Below are 20,037 nucleotides of genomic sequence, written 5' to 3'. Positions count from 1 at the left end.
CGGAGACGCCTCGGGGGCCCTTGGAGGGCGGTGTCGAAGGCCGCAGGTTGTGAGTGCCCGTCACAGGCTGGCCGTGGGCCCTGGTGCAGGCTGGGGGTGCCCCTCACCCCGTGGGCACCGGCATCTGTGAGCACAAAGGAGAGGCTGTGCTGAGCGGCCCTGCCCACTGCCCCCGCCCCAGATGCCTTTCCCATGAGCCTTGGCCTTGTCAGTGGACCCAGGCAGGCGCCTCGTCTCCTGGGGCCTTTATCCAGACACGCTGACTGTGGGCGCTGCAGGGGCAGTAGGGCGGGCGCCCTCCGTGGCTCTGACCCTAAGCATCTCGATTTCTCTGACTGGGCACCCTGCCAGCCAGGCCCTGCTCCCGGGGGCAGCACCCTGGGGTCCACAGAGTGGCTGGGGGAGCTCGGGGTGCTCAGTCCCCGATGAGGCTGGGTCACCCCGGCCTGGCGCCGTCCTCCCGGGGGCCTGGCTGCGGGCTGCCTGCAGCTCCCACCCCTCGGGCTCAGGGCAGCTGGCAGGCCCACCAGGCGACTCCTGCCCGCAGCCCTGGGCTTCCCCGGGTGCATGTGGCTGCCTAGCCCGGGCTGGGCGAGTGCTGGGGAGGGAGCCCCTGCCCAGTGCCCGGGCGGCTCCGGGGGCAGTGGGCAGTGGGGGAAGGGGCTCCCGGAGCCAGGTTCAAATCCCACCACTCGGTGAGCCTGGTCTGTGGAACGGGTGATAGCGACAGTGACGTGCAGGTGACGAGCGGCCAGCAGGCAGGGAACAGCTGGGTGCCAGGTGCCCGGGGCAGAGGCCGTGCAGCCTCCCAGGGAAGGTGGCCTCCTCCTCAGAGGAGCTGAGAGCAGGGCCGCTGTGCTCCGCAGGGTTGGGCGCTCCGGCCCCAGGGAGGGGGGCCCCTGCAGGCCGCACCCAGGGGAGGCGGGGGCCACGCAGCGTCACAGCTCCTGCGCGTGACACACGTGTCCCCGCAGGTGAGCAAAGTCAGCCTGGTGGACCTGGCCGGGAGCGAGCGGGCCGACTCCACGGGGGCCAAGGGCACGCGCCTCAAGGTAGGGCCGCCCCCACCAGGGTCCCCACCGACTTGCCGGCGGGGCCTGGCGCCCAGTGGCTGCAGGGCGTCTCGGGTGGGCGCCCCCTTTGCCCCTGCTCTCGTGGGACGGGGAAGCGGGAAGGGTCAACGGTGCAGGGCTGGGCGCTGGGTCTCCATCAGGGCCGAGTGGTCAGGCCCGGTCCTGCCGGAGCGAGGGGCCTGAGGCCTCCTGACGCCCGGCCTCGTCTTGCCCGCGCAGGAGGGGGCCAACATCAACAAGTCCCTGACCACCCTGGGCAAGGTCATCTCCGCGCTGGCCGAGATGGTGAGCGGCCCCAAGCGCTGCGGTCGGGTGGCCTCGGGGGTGGGGGGCCCTGCTGGGGAGGTGCCGGGAGCGGCCACCTGTCCCTGCTGTGGGGCCAGGTTCACGGAAAAGCCCAGAGGCTTGGAGGTGGGGGGTCCCCGGGCTGGAGATGGAGCCACGACCCTGTCCCTCCCCCGAGCCTCAGTTGTCCCACCTGTGAAATGGGGACGTGCCGCCTCCCCACAGGGCCCTGGGGGCGGCCTTGGGCTGCGGGCAGGGCAGGGGCCTTGGGTGGCCCCCGGGCTGTCGGGAGGAGCCGGGACCCTCGGGCTGAGGGGCTGGGCCTGGGGGGCGGTGGAGGGGAGGCAGTGTAGTGCGGGGGGCTCGGGCGGCTCGGGCTCCCCCCACCGCTTTGCCCCTGGGCCCGGCGTGCTCCGTCCTCAGACCCTGTCTTTGCCTCTGCAGGACTCTGGGCCCAACAAGGTAAGCATCTTCTTCCTCGCTTCTCGGGGAGCGGGGGGGGTCTCAGCCCTCTCGGGCGGGGGTTGGGGGGTGCCTGAGAAGCAGAGCCGGGCCGGGGCCGGTGCGGGGAGAGCAGCCCGCGGGGGTGGGTGAGATGGCGGGAACTGAGATCATGGTGAATGACCGGCGAGGAGCCTCGTGGAGGACAGAACGGGGCTGCGAGGGTGACCCTGAGCAGGAGGGTGGCCTCCCGCCCGCGTGGCTGGGGGGCCGGGGGCGTCGTGGCTCCGGGGCTGGGCCTGGGGGCTGAGGAGACCCCGGGGGAGGAAGCACCGGGCGGGAAGCCCGCCGAGCGTGTGACGTGCTGAGGTGGAAGAGCCTGGTTTGTGTGAGGAGCGGTGGGAGGAAGCGCGTGCGGTGGCGGGGGTCCCAGGAGCGCCGTGAGGGGCTCCGTGAGGAGCGGAGAGAGCGCGCGGACCGCGACACCGGGCGAGGCTGTGAGAGGAAGCGTGAGACGCTTCGGGGGCAAATGCGAAGGACCCGTGTGATGGGCTGTGTGACGAATTGTAGGCAAGCGTGGCCCGTGTTGGGGGAAGCGAGCGGGTAGCTCTGTGAGGAGGCGGAGGGACTCTGGGCGCTGCGAGGAGCTGCGTGAAGGCTGAAGGGCCACGTGTGACAGGCGCGGGCATGTGTGAGGCACTGGCAGGAACTGTGTGCAGAGCTGTGCTGCAAGCGTGGCGCTCTGTGCAGGGACTCTGCGTGAGGAGGCGAGTGGAGCTGCAGCACAGCGGGAACTGTGAGGGGCTCCGTGAGGAGCTGTGAGAGGAGCTAGGTGTGGACCTGCTGTGCGAGGAGATACGTGAGGACGTGTGAGGTCTTGCGTGTGGCGGGGAGAGAGCCGTGCGGAACCTGGGCTGTGAGGAACAGCGTGGGGTGGGACCTGGGAGGGGGCCTGTGCAAGAAGGTGTGAGGAGCGTGTGGGAACATGTGCAACGACAAGCAGAATCGTTAGGAAGCGTGCGGATTCGGGGGAACTGTGGAAACGTGAGAGGAAGTGTGGGAGGTGGTGTGAGGACCTGTGAGGGACATGCGTGTGGAATTGTGTGGGGACGCGTGAGAAGACGTGTGGAAGTGCGTGAGGGAACCTGTGGGAGCTCTGAGAAGCTCTGAGTGGAACTGGGAGGCACTGTGTGCTGAAGTGTGTGAGGAGCTGGGTGTGACTGTGAGAGACTGTGGAGGTGTGAGAGGAAGTGTGAGGAACTGTGTAGAACTATGAGGAACTGTGTAAGAAACTATGTGAGGAACCGTGAGGAACCGTGTGAGGAACCGTTTGAGGAACTGTGAGGAGCCGTGTGAGGAACTGTGAGGAACCATGTAGAACGGTGTGAAGAACCATGTGAGGAACTGTGTGAGGAACCGTGTGAGGAACCGTGTGAGGAACCGTGTGGGGAACCGTGTGAGGAACCGTGTGGGGAACCGTGTGGGGAACCGTGTAGGGAACCACGTGAGGAACCACGTGGGGAACCGTGTGGGGAACCGTGTGAGGAACCGTGTGGGGAACCGTGTGGGAAACCGTGTGGGGAACCGTGAGGAACTGTGTGAGGAACCGTGTGGGGAACCGTGTGAGGAACCGTGTGAGGAACCGTGTGAGGAACCACGTGAGGAACCGTGTGGGGAACCGTGTGGGGAACCGTGTGAGGAACCGCGTGGGGAACCATGTGGGGAACCATGTGAGGAACCATGTGAAGAACCGTGTGGGGAACCGTGTGAGGGAACAAGGAAGGGACTGTGAGGGGCTGCGATGGAGACTTTGCAGGAACAGAGCGACACCAGTTTGGGGGCTCAGCGCCTGGAGCCGGGAGCGTGGGGTCCCGTGGGCGATGAGGCCAGAGGGCCGGGCCTGACCCGCTCCCCAGCGTCACCAGGAAGCAGCTGACAGTGATCTAGCGGAAGCGGCCATGGGTTGGCCGCAGGCTCAGGAAGACTGACTGCAGCTGGCTGCGCCCTTGGGCTGCCGTGTGAGGAGCCACCGGCAGGAGGGGCGGCCGCGGTGGCCGGCAGGACGGCGGAGGGTCGGGGCGGCGAAGGTCCTGGAGCTGAGGCACTCGCGGCCGGGGGGCGGAGTGGAGGGAGGGACGTGTGAGGGAGCCACCGAGTCAGAGGCGCCGCTTGGGCTCCTCGCCGCCACACCTGCTCTCTCGCGGGGGAGCCGCCCCCCAGCGGCGGGTCTCGGAGCGTCCGTGACTCGCGGGCCCTGCAGGCTCCCCTCGGGGGTGATGCGTCTGTGCCCTGAGGAACGCCCTCGCGGGGCCCTGGGGGCCGCTGCGGCTGCCGAGCAGACGCTCCTGAGGCAAAAACGTGCGCGAACGAGGGAGGCGGGGAAGCCCCTGCGCCGCGCTTAGTGGTGCCCGCGGGAGCCCCGTCCTGACGGGGGTAGCGGGTGCCGAGGGGGACCAGGTTGCTGGGGGCTTTGGAGCCGCTTAGGCGGGACGGGCCCGGGCGTGGCGCAGGCGGAGGCGGCTTCGTGTGCACGGGGCGGGGCCCCGCAGGGTTTCCTGCAGGCGAGGGGCCTCTTGCCCTCCGTCAGCAGAGCTGCTGGCGGTGTGTGTGGGGCGATGGGCTCGCGCTGGTCCTTCTGACAGCGCGGAGCGAGGACGCACTGGCCCTGGCCCCTGGCATCAGCCTGCCCGGGCTCTCCACACTGTGGCGACGGAGGAGGGGGGAGGCCAGGACGTGCTAGCAAGTCCCTGGCTGCAGCCCGAGCGGAGGCACTGGGACTGGGGGGCGGAGAGGCCCTGGGAGCAGCCCCGCCCCGAGCCCCAGGCGCCTGGACTTCGGGGACACACCCGTGCTCGAGCCCCTCTTCCCTCCCCCTGCGGCGGCTCGGGGCTGACCTTGATGCTCCTCTCCTGCAGAACAAGAAAAAGAAGAAGACAGACTTCATTCCCTACAGAGATTCGGTGCTGACCTGGCTTCTCCGGGAAAACCTGGGTGAGGACTCGCCCGACCCGGATCTGACGCCCGGCCCGGCCGCCGCCGTCCTCCCCGGCCTGGGCGGGTGCCCATGCTTCCCGGGCTGTGCGGCGAGCCCGGGGGCTCCTCCGGGGGCCCGGGCCAGGGGTCAGCAGTAGGTTAGCGACGCCAGGCCCGGGGACCCGGATGGCCCTCGGGGCTGCACATGAGCAGACACTGCGTCAGCGCTCCTGAGCCAGGACCCACCCTCTGGGCCTCGGTGATTCTGGGGAGCCCCGGCTGGCTGACCCTGCACCCCAGAACCAGCCTAGCTGGTCCGCGGCTCGGGCCAGCGTCGGGTGCAGTGGCCGGCCTCCCGGTGGAGGAGAGGGCAGATGGGAGACCCCGGGGGCAGGTGGGTCCCCCAAGAGAGGACGTGAGAATCACAGGAGTGAGTGTCCCTTCACCTGAGATGCAGCCTGGACGGAGGCCTCTGCCCCAGGGCCACACCCAGGTCCCGCCCCAGGGTGGGTGGGGAGGCCCTTCACAGCATGGCACCCCGAGCCCTTCGCGGCATCGCCTCGCAGTCTGCTGGAGGCCACACCCTGGGGATGTGGTCCCCGGGACACAGGTCCCTGTGGGTCCGTGCGTTTCCTGATGCTGGGATCCACGTGACCCGAGCGGGGAATCTGACATGAAACGTTAAGAAACGTATCAAATAAGAAGGATAAAAGTGAAACGTTTATGGAGCAGAAACAGTCCTTGTAGTAAAGGCCATAAAACTCTCCACAACTTTTCTCTTTATTATGGGGAGGGGGAGGCCTGTTGGTTGTAATGTGACCCCAAATGTCGGAAAAGCATGGTTTTATGTAGACGAAAAGTGAGCAGGGTGCCCGGCGCGGTGAGGGAGGCCGGCCGCCTGCTGTCTGCTCACCTCCCAGCTACGCCTGTGCGGGCGGAGGGCAGGGGGCGCAGCAGTGGGGCTGACCCTCCTCTGGGACCACCTGCTCTCCGCCCACAGGTGGGAACTCGCGGACGGCGATGGTGGCGGCGCTGAGCCCCGCAGACATCAACTACGATGAGACGCTGAGTACCCTGAGGTGTGTCCGCGGGGCGTGGACCCTCCCTGTCCCCCACCAGCCGGCTTGGGCGGGAGTGGATCCTCCGGGTGCCTCCTTGCAGGGCCGACTCACCTGGACTTCTTAGACTCCAGATGGCTGGCAGGGCACCTGGTGCTTCCGGGCCCCATTCCATTTCCCACCGCGTGTGGCCTCGAGTGGCCCAGGGCCCTGCCATCTGACCGGGAGAGCTGGGCTCGCGGGCTGAGCGGTTCGCCCCCACCCGTGGTCCACAGAGCCGCCGGGGTTTTTAACGAGCCACGGGGGGGCAGGCATGTCTGAAGGTCCCTCCGGCCAGGGGCCGTCCCGGGCTGCGGGAAGCAGCTTGGCGGCCGGGCTCGGCGCTCTGGCCTCTTGGCTGCCCCAGCAAAGGGCTGGAGTGCAGGTTAGATTCGCAGCGTCCACCTGGGACCACAAGTCCAAACGCGGAGGCCTCGCCGTGTGGAGAAATTTCCACCCCGTCCCTTCCCCTCCCGGGGCCTCGGTTTCCCCAAGTGGCAAGCCCCCCGTAGGTCAGTGGCCCTGGTGGCTCCCTGTCGGAGATGCCCCTGCAGCTGGGCGCAGGCGGGGCTCCGGGTGCCCTTGGCCGCCGGGCAGCACAGCCCCCAGCCCCCCTCTGCCGCCCAGGTACGCGGACCGGGCCAAGCAGATCCGCTGTAACGCCGTCATCAACGAGGACCCCAACAACAAGCTGATCCGCGAGCTGAAGGATGAGGTGACGCGGCTGCGGGACCTGCTGTACGCCCAGGGGCTCGGTGACATCGCCGACAGTGAGTGTCCGTGCCCGCCCGTCCTGGCCAGGGCAGCGGGGCTGCGGGGCTGCGGGGCTGGGGCAGGTCCCGCTGCCCTCGCGGCCCCTCTGGTCCGAGGCCCAGGCTCTGCTCCGGGCTCCAGGCAGAGCCGCCGCCGGGTGGGGGGCCGGGGTTCTGGACTGGGCCTGGGGAGCTGCATGGTTCGGGTTTGCCGCTGGCCCGAGCAGGCCGGTGACGGTCTCCCCGGAAGCCACAGCGGCCGGCCGCGGTGCCGGGGTTGTCCCCCCGTCCCGCTGAAGACCACCACCACCCTACCTGATGCCCGGCCTGCGATGGCGCCCTCTGGAGACAAACCTGTTCTTCTGTTTCTGTCTCTCCCCCTCGCCTCCCCCCTTAGCCAACACTGTGCCCGGAGGACCCAAATGTGTGTATCCCCCCCGCTGCTCCCTGCGCACCCCGCTTCGGCCCAGCCCCGCGGGGCCTAGGGCAGCACGGGGGGGGGCGGGGCGCACCCACCCCTCCTTGGCCTCCCCCCCTGGGGTCTGGGGGACCTGAGCCCTCTCTCGCACGGCACCCTGCGAGCCGTGATCCTGGTTCACCCTCGCGTCTGCTGGGAAACTGAGGCAACCGGGAGGCGTGGGGCAGCCAAGGCCTCAGGCTGAGCGCGGCTGGGGTCAGGCTCTCTGCCCGCCGCGCTCCTACAGGCCTGAATGTCAGCAGAGGCTGGGACAGCTCACAGGGCCGGGTCCACCCCCGACTCCTGGCTCTGGCCCCCCTCTGACCCCACCCACCCCGAGGCCCCTTCCCCTGGAAACGCCAGGAGTGTGAATGCGGCCAGGTCCTCCCAGCCTGCGTCTCCCGCCGGCTGTGGGCCCGGCTCCCCGGGCAGGGGCACGTGCTGGGGCCTCCCCACCCCAGGGGCCACAGGGCGCCCTCAGTTTCCGCAGTGCCCGTGCTGTCCTATGTCTGCCGCTGCTCTGCTGTGTGTCTGCTTCTGCCAGGAGGGGCCTGGGCACCTCCCGCCCCAGGGGCTGCGTCAGCCCCAACTCCCAGGCCTTGGGGGGCAGGGAGGCTGGGGTGGTGGGGGGCCCAGAGCAGCTTCTTGGGGTAGAGGAGCGTGGGCTCCCTCGGAGGTCCCGCAGTCCACGGCTCGGCCAGGCCGCTCGGCGGGGCGGACAGCACCGCCCGCGCCCGCAGCTCGGGGTGCGTGGCGGGCTGGTGGGTGGTGGGCTCGAGGGGCGGAGAGGATGAGGATGAGAGTCAGGGCCTGGGTGCAGGGGGGCCGCTGGGCAGTGGCAGCAAAGGGCAGTGGGAAGGGGGGCAGGGGGGCAGGGACGCCGGTGGCCCGCAGGCTCGGCATGTGTGCGGGGGGGGAGCGGAGGCCCTGGCGGGGATGCCGAGGGACCTGGTGGCGCAGCCGCACCGTGGCAGGGGCAGCAGTGCATGTGCTCGTGCGGGTGCCCAGCTCCTGGTCCCTGCTTGCTACCTTCTCTTCACCTGCCTCTTGCTTTTTCCCAACTTGGTCTTTCTTTTCTCTCCTCCCGTCTGTCTTCCCTGCTTCCTCCCGTAGACGTGTCCGACCTTGAGAACAGTAACTGTAACCGTGGCGGGGTGGAGCTGAGTGCAGTCCCTGACAATCTCTCCACAGTGACCAACGCCCTGGTGGGTGTGAGCCCGTCGTCCTCGCTCTCAGCCCTGTCCAGCCGTGCCGCCTCTGTGTCCAGCCTGCACGAGCGCATCTTGTTTGCCCCGGGCAGTGAAGAGGCCATAGAAAGGCTGAAGGTGAGGCAGGGCCGGGCTCGGACCTGGTGGGCGCTAGGCCAAGACCCCTCCTCTTGGATGGTCGCAGGCGGAGGGGCTTGGTCGGAGGCGAAGTGAGCCATGCAGGGGGGCGCGGGGTGCGTCTCGGCCCCCGACCCCAAGCACCCCGTCCAGGGGGTCGGTGCACCCTGTCCAGGACCGTGGGGCCCGTCTGCTGATTAGGGCGGGGGTCCTAGGGCCTCTGCGCCCTCCCTCCCGGGTTTCCGTGCTTCAACCTGCTCTTGCATGGTCTTCACCCTCCCGGCCTGGCCACGGCGGCCTGCGTTTAGGGTTAGGGTTACTGGCTTCCTTCAGCGAGTGGGTACAAGGTGCCGGGTGTGAGCGGCGGACGGCGAGCCCAGACGGAGGGGACAACGGCACAGGCGCCAGACCCGGGCTGATGAGGGGGTGGGCTGTGCGGCCACCCTGGGGCGTAGGGCCCACCTGAGGTGTGGGAGGCGTCCACCCGGGATGGACCTGGGGTACAGAGGCCCACTGGAATGTGGGGGCTGGGAAGGAAACGGGGAGGCGGTGCTGGTGTGGGAAGTGTCGTCCGTCTCACCCGTGGTCTTGGGGCATGCGAGCCTCAGAACCGGTGTCAGCGTCTCCCTGCGTGTTTGTTTCTCCCTCTGGGTTTATTCTGCCTTTCCCTCTGTTCTCTGTGTGTCCACAGCAAAGACACGCGTCCTTTGCACGTCTTAGCCCTCAGCCCTTCACCTTGACCTTTCAGACTTCGAGCAGTCTGGATGGACCCGGGAATTGGGGTGCTGGGCCCTGCAGGCCCGGCTACTCGTCTCTCCTTTGCCTGGCACGCAGGCCTCTGTCCACTGCCTGCCCCCCGCGCTGACCTCGCTCTGCTCTGTCTGCTCCCCAGGAGACGGAGAAGATCATCGCTGAGCTCAATGAGACCTGGGAGGAGAAGCTGCGGCGGACGGAAGCCATCCGGATGGAGAGGTGGGCGGTGCGGGCTGGGGGCCGGCAGCAGCCCTGTGCTCAGCTCTCGGCTCCTGCACCCAGGGGTGGCCGCGCCCAGTGCAGGACACACCCGTCCCCTCTCATCCAGTGACACGCCCCCCGCTGTCACCGATGGCCCCATTGAGCCGATCCCCAGTCAGGGGACCAGTCCCTCAAGTGGACACCTGAACTCACTGACCAGATGAAAGATTGTGCGGGTGCTGACCCCCGCTCTATCCCCCAGGGAAGCGCTGCTGGCCGAGATGGGCGTGGCCATGAGGGAGGACGGCGGCACCCTGGGGGTGTTCTCTCCCAAAAAGGTAGGAGCCGGCCATTCTCTGGGCTGCCCCGATGTGGACAGGGCTGGGGGACCTGCGGCCCTTGGCAGGTGTCGGCTCCTGGAAGGTCAGCAGGGTCCTCCTGGGAGCAGGGAGAGCGGCTCCAGGCACCCGGCCAGGCTCACCCGCAGCCCTCCCTTCCCTGTGTGGAGCCTAGACCCTGCCTCCTCATGGTGGGATGTCCCTATGGCCTTAGGACGTCAGAGAGGTCACTTAGCTGCCTGAGGGGTGGATGGGGTCCTGAAACAGGTGGGACCTGGACCCCCCAGGAGCCTGTACCCCTCATGGGCAGGGCCTGGCTGGACACGAGCTGGGAGCCAGCTGCCCTCTCGGAGATTAGCTCAAGCAGGGTCTGGCTGTCCCAGCAGGGACCCCTCTTCTCCCACCCAGGCCAGCTTGCCCATGGCCCCGGCCCTCAAGTGGGGCAGAGCACCGCCCCCTGTTCAGTAGCTCCGATGGGGCGAAGCATGAACATCAGGGGAAGAGTCTCTGCGTGATTCCAGGACCCAGACCCCCACCCCCATGCCCCCACCCCCAAGATTGCCAGACCCTCAGAGCCCTTAGGAGCTTAGCTTCAAGCCCAGAAGCCTGCCTGGAGGCAGTGGCGTCTGTTCTGACGCCAGCACGGGGCTCCGCAGGCCCTGCCCCCGCTGCCTGGCTGACTTTTCACCCCAGCAAAGGGTTTCTTCGTTCACCAGCCTGCGAAGCTGGCGGCACGTGGAGCCCCATGGAGCCATTGGGGCCCCAAGGGAAAGGAGCACGGGGCGCTGGTAGGATGGGCACATCCGCTAGGGTGGCTGCTCCCCGGGGACAGGGCCGGGCTCCTCAGGCTTCTCCTGCACCCACGCACTCCGGCCCAGGGAGCAGCTGAGGCCCAGAAGCAGGGAGGAGGGGTGCCGGGAGGCCCTCGGCAGGGCGGGGAGCAGGTGGCGCCCTGGCGGGGTCCTGCCTCAGTGCCTGTGGGATGGGCCTTTGGTTTCCGTTTGGAATGCTTCGCTCTTGAGCTGTTGCGTTGTCCATGGGTGCAGTGCCCCGGGGTGGGCAGGCGAAGCTGGGGTACAGGTGCCCTCGGGACACTGGCTGTGCAGTCCTTTGGCTTCATTGGTGGCAGAGGGATCTGCTGGTGGCCCCGGGTCTGGACATTGTCCAGGAGTGGGAAGGCGGCCCTCGGGACCACCAGGGACACTTCCTCTGGAGGACAGTGGGGTCCCCACTGGACTCTGGAGAAGCACATGGGCCAGCTGGGTCCCCCGCTCGGCCCCATGGAGGGAGCACAGGCCCTTCCTGGCTGGACGCCTTCTGTGCTCAGGGGAAGGGGCCGCTGTGGATGGCCTGTCCTGTGTCTGATGACCAGGTGTCCACAGCCCTGTGCAGGGGTGTCAGAGGGGTTTGTAGCTCAGGGTGGGGGCAGCTTGCCCCGAGGTGCCAGGTGGGGAACAGACAGGAAGCTCTCCCAGCCTCCGCCATGTTGCAGGATCCTTGCCCGGGACCGGGTGTGAGGTCAGGAAGTGTTGGGGCCCAGAGACCCCGGGTGAGAGCAGTGGAGAGAGTGAAGAGAGGGGGTGCTGGTCCAAGGCCCAGTGGACAGAGCCTGCAGTGGCTGCCCTGGGCACGGGCTGGGGTGGGGAGCCAAGGGCAGCGCTCAGGCGGGGCAGCTTGCGGGAAGCGGTCACTTGGCCTTGGGTCATGCTTTGGTAGAGCCGTGGTCAGGACAGGTGTGGGCGTCGGACCTGGGTGGCTCGGGGGACTTTTTTCACAGCCTCTCTGCTCCCTGGCGTCCAGGGCCCGACCCCTCCCTGCCCAGCGTCCTAATCCCAGGGCCCTCAGCTCCTGGCTGCCCCGGTTGGAATGGGGACCTGCAGCCCCATTTTAGGATGGAGGACCAGGCCCAGGCCCCATGAGACCCAGCCTTGCCCTGCACATCCAAGGGCCTACCACAGCCTCCAAGCACTCCCTGGGCACTCACGTGCTCAGAGCTGGGGTCCCAGCCCCTCCCGAAGCCCAGCCCCCCACGTGCCGCCTGGCAGCTGTCCTCCCAAGACTCTGGGGTCCCCGTCAAAGTCTTCTCCTGTCTGCCAGGCTGGGAGGATACTGTGTCCCCCGAGAGGCCAGGCCTAGGGCGGGTGGCAATCTGGTCCTGGGGAGAGAGAGGGCAGCAGGCAGCCTGGGCCGGGCTCCCCCCCTGCCCCCCGAAGAGAGGTGACCCTTCTATCTCCGCAGACGCCGCATCTCGTCAACCTGAATGAGGACCCGCTCATGTCCGAGTGCCTTCTCTACTACATCAAGGATGGGATCACCAGGTGGGGGTCGACGGGGCGAGGGGAGGACTGGGCTCCCCCACTGAGGGGTCGCTGAGCCCGGGCATCTGCTGGCAGGGGTGCTGTGGGCCCCTCTGGGCAGTATGGCTCCCCCAGGCCAGGCCGCTTTGGGGGCTGTCCCCTGGACCCCCGCTTGTGCTCTCCAGGCATTTCCCGTAAGAGCTGGGCATCCTGGGGGCTGCAGGGGGACCAGGCGGGCCAGTGGGTGGCGTCGTGGCGCCCTGGGTCCAGCCGGCGCTGACGACCGCACCACACACACAGAGTGGGCCGGGAAGGCGCAGAGAAGCGGCAGGACATAGTCCTGAGCGGACACTTCATCAAGGAGAAGCACTGCGTCTTCCGGAGCGACTCCCGAGGGGGCGGTGAAGGTATGGCCTCCCCCAGCCCCGCCCCTACCCGGCGCTGCTGGTGTCGGCCCTCCTGGCTCCCCACTCAGTCCCGGGAGCCCCCCTGCCCCACCCCGAAAGGTGCTCTGAAGGCTGGGCTGGGGACATGCAGCTCCGTCCCTGCACAGGGGGCTGGTTGGGGTGCTCTCGGGCAGGAGGGCACTGAGCCTGGATCAAAGGGACGGCTATTCTTAGGCCACGCCTTCCCGTGGGCTGGGAGCGGCCATCTGTCCCTCTCCCTGGCCGGCCTGCCCTCGGGCCTCCGTCCCCACTGCCGGTTCTGGGCATGACCCTTCCTTCTCAAGAAGGCACCTGCTGGGCTGTCCCAGTGCCCACGGCCCCCCAGATCAGGGCAGGTGTCTGGACAGCCTCTGGGATGCAGACCAGTGACCAAAGCCCCCTCTGTGACCAGGCCACTTCAGGGTGGCCTTAAACAGTGTTGCGGACGTTGGTTCTCCCAGAATTCCGTCCCCAAAGCTCTCTCTCCCCTCGGTGGGTGGGCACAAAGGCAGGAGGGGCTCTGGGACTCCTGGGGACATGCGAGCCACTGTTTCCCATCCCACCTGGAGACCCTGCGGGGCGGGGCGGTCACCCAGCACGGCCTCCCCGCCTCTGACTTGGGCCCGTGAGCCTCCCAACTGGGCATCACTTTCCTCATCTGTGAGGGGCTGAGAGGCCCCTCCGGCTTCTCGAGGCCCAAGCCAGGTGCCACAGGGGGGAGAGGGGCCTGGCGGGGACCGCGCCTGGGTGGCAGGTGGCCAGGTGGGTCGAGCCCCCTGCCCCCGACCCTGAGCGGGGCTTGCTGGGCTCAGACGGGGACGCGGCCAGGAGGACAGCCCCTCACGGTCCTCTCCGTGCCCCCATCTGTCCTATAGCCGTGGTGACCCTGGAGCCCTGTGAAGGGGCAGACACCTACGTCAATGGCAAGAAAGTCACGGAGCCCAGTGTCCTGCGGTCAGGTACAGTGGAGGCAGGGGTGGCCCCTGTGCCGCCCGCCCTGCACGTGCGCCCCTCCTGCTCGTGCGGCACCCCAATCCGCCCCCCACCAGCCGGGCAGCGCACGGGCCGGGGTGGGTGGGGGGAGAAGGCCGCTCCAGGGGTGCCGAGGCGGGATTCCGGGCGGGGGGCGCCTGTCCCAGAGGCCCGGTGGGCTGGCGCGTGGTGGAGCAGAGGAACAGCCAGCGGGGTGTGCGCTGCACCGGCCTCCGGACGCCGGCCCCCTGGCTTCGTGTCCTCGTGTTCTAAATCACACCTGGAGATACGTCTGTCTGTCTATCTATCTGTCTGTTCACCTATCAAGAGATTTATTTAATGGAATTGGCTCAGGACGTGGTGAGGGCTGGACAGGCACGTCTGAACTCCACAGGCGGGACTTTCTCCTCAGGGCAGCCTCAGTTTAGCTCCTGAGGCCTTTCACCCGGTGGGGGGAGGCCCGCCTGCGTAACGGTGGGTGGGCTCCTTCCCGAGGTCACGTGATTGTAGGTGCGCCGTTGGGCTCCCCAGCCCAGCCAAACTGACACACAACACTGACCATCATGTCACCTTTGGCTGGGGTGACTTTTTGCTAAGAATGAGGGGGACCCTCCCCTTCCCCAACTGGGGGTGCAGAGGGGATGGGAGGCCTAGAAGGTGACGCCTGGCAGCCTGACGTGCAGACCTCTCCGACCACCCTGAAGGGCCTTGTTTTTAGCTTCCAGGACCCAGGGTCCTGCCTTTGGGGTCCCGAGGGTTGCTTTGAGGGAGGGACACACCGTGCATCCTGGGTTCATGGACCTCGCCTGGCCGCCAGTGTGGGGAGATGGGGCAGTTGAGCTGGGCCAGGGCAGGTCCAGAGCTCCCTTCTCCCCCCTGTTGTTTCAGGATGGGGCCTGGTGCTTGCGGGCTCGGGGCAGGGCCCGGGCTGGGAGGGGCAGCCGGGCTCGGGAGCTGGGGAAGGGCTGAGGGAGGCCTGGGGAGGACCAGCCTGCAGGCCCGGGTTCTCCTGTGGGGAGAGGGGCTGAACCAGCTCTGCAGGCCGCAAGGCAGAGCCGAGGTTCCTGGAGAAAAAGCTGGAGAGAAACTAGGCCATCCAAAGAGACCCCCACCGGCAGGACTGTCCAGAGACAGCAGGCCCTGCCCTCGTGGGACAGGTGCACCCTGGAGGGTCCTGCAGACAGGGTGGACCCTGCCCCGGAAACACGCAGACCCCTGCCCTGCTTCCGCCGGTGGGACAGATGGGAAGGGAAGCTCCCTGCAGGAGGGGGCCAAGCCCAGCCCTCGGGTAGGGGAGTGCCAAGGCCCAGGGCACGGGAGCAGGAGGCCAGGCTGGCCCCGGGGGTGGCACCCGTGGGGCCCTGGAGGGGATGGGGCAGTGGAGAAGCCCCAGGCTGTGTTTTGCCACCATCGCTGCTGCTGCAAGGGGAGGTGCCGAGGGGAGGAACCGGGGAGAGTGGGGAGGCCCGCTCAGGTCCTGGTGGGGGAGGTGGCCCCCTGGCGGGGGCAAGGGTGACCCCGGGCACAGGACCCGGGGGGCCGGCTCCTGGCGGCTGGAGGCCCCCCCAGGGGTGGGTGGTGCTAGGATGCAGCCCCGGCTGCATTCGTCCTCTCTCCCTCCTCCTCCCCCCTCTCACCCCCGAGACCAGCCGAGGCCAAATGTCCACCAACTCTGGCCTCGCCTCCATCCCCCAGGAAACCGCATCATCATGGGAAAGAGCCACGTGTTCCGGTTCAACCACCCTGAGCAGGCAAGGCAGGAGCGTGAGCGCACGCCCTGCGCGGAGACGCCTGCCGAGCCCGTGGACTGGGCCTTCGCCCAGCGCGAGCTGCTGGAGAAGCAGGGCATCGACATGAAGCAGGAGATGGAGCAGAGGTGAGGCCCCAGGGGCTGCCGCCCGGGCGCCCCCCGCACCCGCCGCCGCCCCGCCCGCCCTCACCCCCGCACGCTCTCGCAGGCTGCAGGAGCTGGAGGACCAGTACCGCCGGGAGCGCGAGGAGGCCACCTACCTCCTGGAGCAGCAGAGGCTGGTGAGGGCGGCGGGCGCTCGAGGCCGAAAGAGGAGGGGCCGAGGGGTGGAGCCGGGGAGAGTGGGGAGGCCCGCTGTGCTGGGGCTGCGTCCGGGCGCCCTGGGCCCGGGCCCGGGCGGGAGGGCTGGGGACGACGGGCGGGTCTCCACGTGGAGCTACCAGCCTCGCTTCTGCGCCAGGACTACGAGAGCAAGCTGGAGGCCTTGCAGAAGCAGATGGGCTCCCGGGGCTACCCGGAGGCGAATGAGGAGGAGGAGGGGCCAGAGGACGAAGGTGAGGGGCCCTGTCCCACGTGGAGGTGGGCTGCGGAGGGGGCTCAGGAAAGAGGCGGCCCCGGGCTGCTCCCTGCAGGTCAGCTGCTTGGCACCCTTGCCCTGGGGTCCCCGGTCTGCAGGCAGGATGCGGGAGGCTGTGCTGCAGCAGCCCACACCCGTGCATACGCACACACCCGTGTGCGCACCCACCCGCTGGTTCTGGCGGGGGCGGCCTGGAGCGTGAGGAGGACGGGGCGGGGTGGGTGCTCCCAGGCGGGTGCCCTGCGTCCACTCACCCCTGTCCTGCCCGAGGGAGGCTGGTCTCTGCTCCACACCTCGGGACCCGCTTTGGGAGCATTGGCTTGGGCGGCCCACTGGCTGACCTCTCGCTGCTGGCGGCCCGAGGGCAGCCCAAGGGCAGGGTGTTCACGTCCAGCTCGGCCTCCGGTCAGCTGGTCGGGACCTTTGTGCTGATGTGACCAGGTCTCCACCGGCTGGACTCGTCCACCTGAGAGGGTGTGTGGGACAAGCCCCGGTCTGCCCTCCTGCCCCCGTCCCACTGCTGCCCCCCAGGCCCTTGCTGAGCTCCAGCCTGACTCTCAGGACCCTGGCGCTCACACTGGGGGAGCCGGCGGCCTCTTTGGGGCACGAGGGTCGTCCCCTGCGGCAGAGCTTCCTGCCAGTTAGTGTGCAACTGGGGACCCGCGCACCGAGCGCCCAGCCCCGTGATGACCCCGTGCGCTTCTCCCCGCAGTCCAGTGGACGGAGAGGGAGTGTGAACTGGCGCTGTGGGCCTTCCGGAAGTGGAAGTGGTACCAGTTCACGTCCCTGCGGGACCTGCTGTGGGGCAACGCCATCTTCCTCAAGGAGGCCAACGCCATCAGCGTCGAGCTCAAGAAGAAGGTGGGCCCCTGCCGCTGCGCCTGCCCCTGCTGTCTGTGCCTCGGAGGGCGGGCGTCACCCGTCCTGCTTCCCTCCGGGCCTCGGTGCCAGGCTGCGCCGCCTCCCGGGGGGGGGGGGGGGGGGGCGGGGCAGACCCCCTGACCTGCAGCCCCCGGGAGGAGGGGGGGCCCCAGACTGACAGAGCAGGATGCGTAGGCAGGCCGGTGGGCAGGTGGAGCCTCCTCTCCAGGTGGAGTCGGCGGGAAGGTTCCGAGGACGGTTGAGGGACAGGCAGCGGGAAGGAGGCCCTTCCAGGGCCGGGCTCCACCCTCCCCGGGGCTGACGGGCGTCCTCCTCACTGGTCACAGGTCCAGTTCCAGTTTGTCCTCCTTACGGACACACTGTACTCCCCACTGCCGCCTGACCTGCTGCCCCCAGAGGCCGCCAAAGACCGAGAGACTCGCCCCTTCCCCCGAACCATCGTGGCCGTGGAGGTCCAGGACCAGAAGAACGGGGCCACCCACTACTGGACGCTGGAGAAGCTCAGGTGCAGTGGGTGGGCCGTGCGGTGGGCAGTGGGGCGGGGCTGCTCCCCGGGCCTGGGCCGAGGCCGCTGAGACAGGCGGGCGTGGGATGCAAGGGGCGCACGCGTCCAGGCAGCGATTCCTCCTGTTTCGATTTCTTTTAAAATCAGAAGAAAAGATGTAAGTAGGATCCAGCCTCATCATAGAATCCACGTTCTCCTCGACCAGAGCAGTGGCACAGTTTGGAGGAAGGGGCGGGTGAGGCGCTGCAGGAAGCTGGGGGCTCCTCCACCTGGGGGGGGGTGGAGGAGGGCCGGGTGGGGCCCCAGGGAGGACGGCCAGGTGTCCTGGGAGGTGTCTGCCCTACGGCTCTACCTCAGGTCCCGCACGCTCACCGTGACGTGCGCCTGGCTCTTCCTGGGTGAAGGTGACAGGACGGCTCTTTGCCACTGAAGACAATTTTAATGTTGCTCAAGTGCCCCTAGAAACGAGAGGCGCGTGGGCACAGGGCCGTCCGGGGTCCAAGGAGGGAGAGGAGGGCCTTGCCACGGCCTCTGCAAGGTTTTCATGGGCAAAGCAGGGCAGGGTGAACAGTGAGGACCGGCTGGTCAGCATAACGCCTGCGGGCTTCGGGCCCGGGCTGTGCCCGGGTGATTTAGGGCTGGGGAGCCGGCTGGCGTGCAAGTCGGCTAAGGGGCGGGTGGTGGCCTGTGTGGAGGTGGGCTCACCCACAGGCTGTTCACTGTCGGGGCAGGCCCCAGAGATGTGGAAACGTCATGAGATGCAGAGAACGGAAAGCGTGGTCACGACGCGCTCACGCACACAGACACGTTTATACGCGCTCCATTCCGCTCACACACCCTCACACGCAGACGCTTTCCCTTCTTATGAGGTCCCCGCCCCCGGCACACGCACTGACCCACGCGCATTCACAGACACGTGCCTGCCTCTGCCCCGTCCTCCTGGGCTGCCGTCTGCTCTTGGAGGGCGGATGTCCCCCCCCACCCCACGTCCCTCCTGGTGCGCCTGAGCCCCCGAGGGAGACGTCTGCGTCTCTCCCACCACCTGCCGGTTTTCCGGGGGATAGCCTCTAAAACGCCTTGTTTCCTGTGTCTTCTCACAACTTGCCCTTTGCCCCCCAAACTTCCGGGGCTCCGTGCCCCGACTCCCCGTCCTGAGCGGGGCTGGTCCCCGACCCCACCCGGCTGACGTGCCGCGGCCATCACGGGGGCCGAGAGGAACGTGTGGCGAACTGCAAGCCCCTTGGCCACGGTCGGCTGACTCCGAGGACCCCAGAGGGTCCTCCTGTCAAGCCAGCTTGAGCCGTGGGTGGCCCTGAGCAGGATGCTGTGGCCTGAGCCGTGCTGGGCCTGAGATCCCAGGATGCTCCCCCGGGGCCCACGCTGACCTCTGCCCTGCAGGCAGCGGCTGGACCTGATGCGGGAGATGTACGACCGGGCGGCCGAGGTGCCCTCCAGCGTCATTGAGGACTGTGACAACGTGGTGACTGGTGGAGACCCCTTCTACGACCGCTTCCCCTGGTTCCGGCTCGTGGGCAGGTAGGCGCCTCCTCCCCCCGGCTGAGAGATTGAGAGAAGGTGGGGGGAGCGCGGGGCTGGGCCCTGGCCCTGACACGAGGAGTGGGCCGGCCAGATGCCTTTCTCCATCCCGACTCCCCGGCCCTGGTCCTTCCTTGTCTGAGCCCCCTGGCCAGTCCTCTCCACACATCGGTGGGCCCCGGCCAGGGAGCGGGGTCTCAGCATCGCCACCCACCCCCGCTCCGGGACCATGGCCGGCAGGTGACACCTGTCCGTGTGTGTGAACGTGAGGCTTGGTCAGGCTTTCAGGTGGGGTGTGAGCGGGAGGCGGAGCCGTGTCCTCCCAGAGCTCAGAGTCCACGCCTAATGTCCCCAGCCTCCTGGTCCGGGGGCTGCACCCGGCCCCTGCCCCCGACGGGGCAAGGTTCCTGAGGCCTCAGTGCGGCCAGGCTCCCGAGGCCCTCACCGGCCTCAGCCGCACCTGGTCGGGACCATACCTGCCGGTGCCCTCCGGAACCTTCTGGAGCTCTACACTGACCCCCGTGCGGTGTCTTCCCCGCCTGGGGACCGGGCACTTTGGCTCTCTTGCCTGTCGAGGCAGCATCCTCGACGGTCGTGTGTTTGGTTTGGGTTCTCCTCGGAAGCCCCTGCCCCGCCCCGTCCGCCCGCGAGGAGCTGGCGTTAACTTCTCTCTGTCTTGTCGCACTAACCCCAGTTCAGTCACCTCTGGCTGCAACAGCTACCCTCTTCTCAACACATGCATGAGCGAGCGCATGGCTGCTCTCACCCCCTCCCCCGCCTCCTCGAGCCCCGACTCCGACGCTGCCGAGCCTGCTGAGGAGCAGAGCGTGGGGGAGGAGGAGGACCTGGAGGACGACGTCTTTCCGGAGCGCATGCCGTGCGACGGCCGGGACCCGTTTTACGACCGGCCCCCCCTGTTCAGTGTAGTAGGAAGGTTGGTGAGGTCGAGGACAGCATGCTGGGAAGGAACCAGCTCTTTTGCACAGGAGCACTGCTGCGGGCACGATTTGACCGCCGTCAGGGCGCGGCCCCCGGCGAGCGGGGCCTCCCCAGGACAGGGCGTGAGGGGGCGCGGGGGTTCCTGGCCTTCCTGGAGGGGCCCCAGTGATGGAGGAGGGCAGGGTGCCCCGGGGCACGGGCTCCTCACTGGTGGGCCTGTTTCCGCAGAGAGGCCTCCGGGACTCGGGAAGAGCAACGCCCCTGCCCGTTCAGGGCCCGCGGGGGCATTCGGAAAGGTGGAGCCGTGCATCTTTGCGGCCCCCCCGCCCCGCACCGGCCAGCGTGGCTTCCCCTCCCTCCACTGTTTTCCAGAAGAGATGGGGGGTCCTGGTCTGCTCCCAGTGCCCCTACCCTCTCTGTGGGGAGAGGGGCAGAAGCTGGAGCCGGCCATGCCGGGGG

The 20,037-nt window shown here is 68.3% G+C and overlaps 1 protein-coding gene across 2 annotated transcripts in view; it reads left to right on the top strand.

The window, feature by feature from the left end:
* Nucleotides 1-20,037, top strand: part of KIF1A (kinesin family member 1A) — a gene marked incomplete at its 5' end in the record, with an annotated part of 66,091 nt that overhangs the window by 11,638 nt on the left and 34,416 nt on the right. The window contains 19 exons of one of the 2 annotated variants that reach the window (XM_079923608.1): nt 975-1,052; nt 1,293-1,358; nt 1,803-1,820; nt 4,715-4,790; nt 5,773-5,851; nt 6,497-6,639; nt 8,270-8,403; nt 9,296-9,375; nt 9,620-9,695; nt 11,934-12,013; nt 12,293-12,399; nt 13,293-13,376; nt 15,085-15,265; nt 15,348-15,420; nt 15,600-15,693; nt 16,429-16,577; nt 16,925-17,103; nt 18,502-18,639; nt 19,334-19,573. In XM_079923608.1, the coding sequence (XP_079779734.1) occupies nt 975-1,052; nt 1,293-1,358; nt 1,803-1,820; nt 4,715-4,790; nt 5,773-5,851; nt 6,497-6,639; nt 8,270-8,403; nt 9,296-9,375; nt 9,620-9,695; nt 11,934-12,013; nt 12,293-12,399; nt 13,293-13,376; nt 15,085-15,265; nt 15,348-15,420; nt 15,600-15,693; nt 16,429-16,577; nt 16,925-17,103; nt 18,502-18,639; nt 19,334-19,573 (2,075 nt within the window). The remainder of the gene's footprint in view (nt 1-974; nt 1,053-1,292; nt 1,359-1,802; nt 1,821-4,714; nt 4,791-5,772; nt 5,852-6,496; nt 6,640-8,269; nt 8,404-9,295; nt 9,376-9,619; nt 9,696-11,933; nt 12,014-12,292; nt 12,400-13,292; nt 13,377-15,084; nt 15,266-15,347; nt 15,421-15,599; nt 15,694-16,428; nt 16,578-16,924; nt 17,104-18,501; nt 18,640-19,333; nt 19,574-20,037) is intronic. The other variant, XM_079923609.1, reaches the window with a different exon arrangement.

This window comes from Stenella coeruleoalba (genome assembly GCF_951394435.1).
Source record: "Stenella coeruleoalba genome assembly, chromosome: 6".
Classification (NCBI taxonomy): Eukaryota; Metazoa; Chordata; class Mammalia; order Artiodactyla; family Delphinidae; genus Stenella; species Stenella coeruleoalba.
Note: the sequence above shows the minus strand (reverse complement) of the source record. Positions and strands in the feature narration are given on the sequence as shown.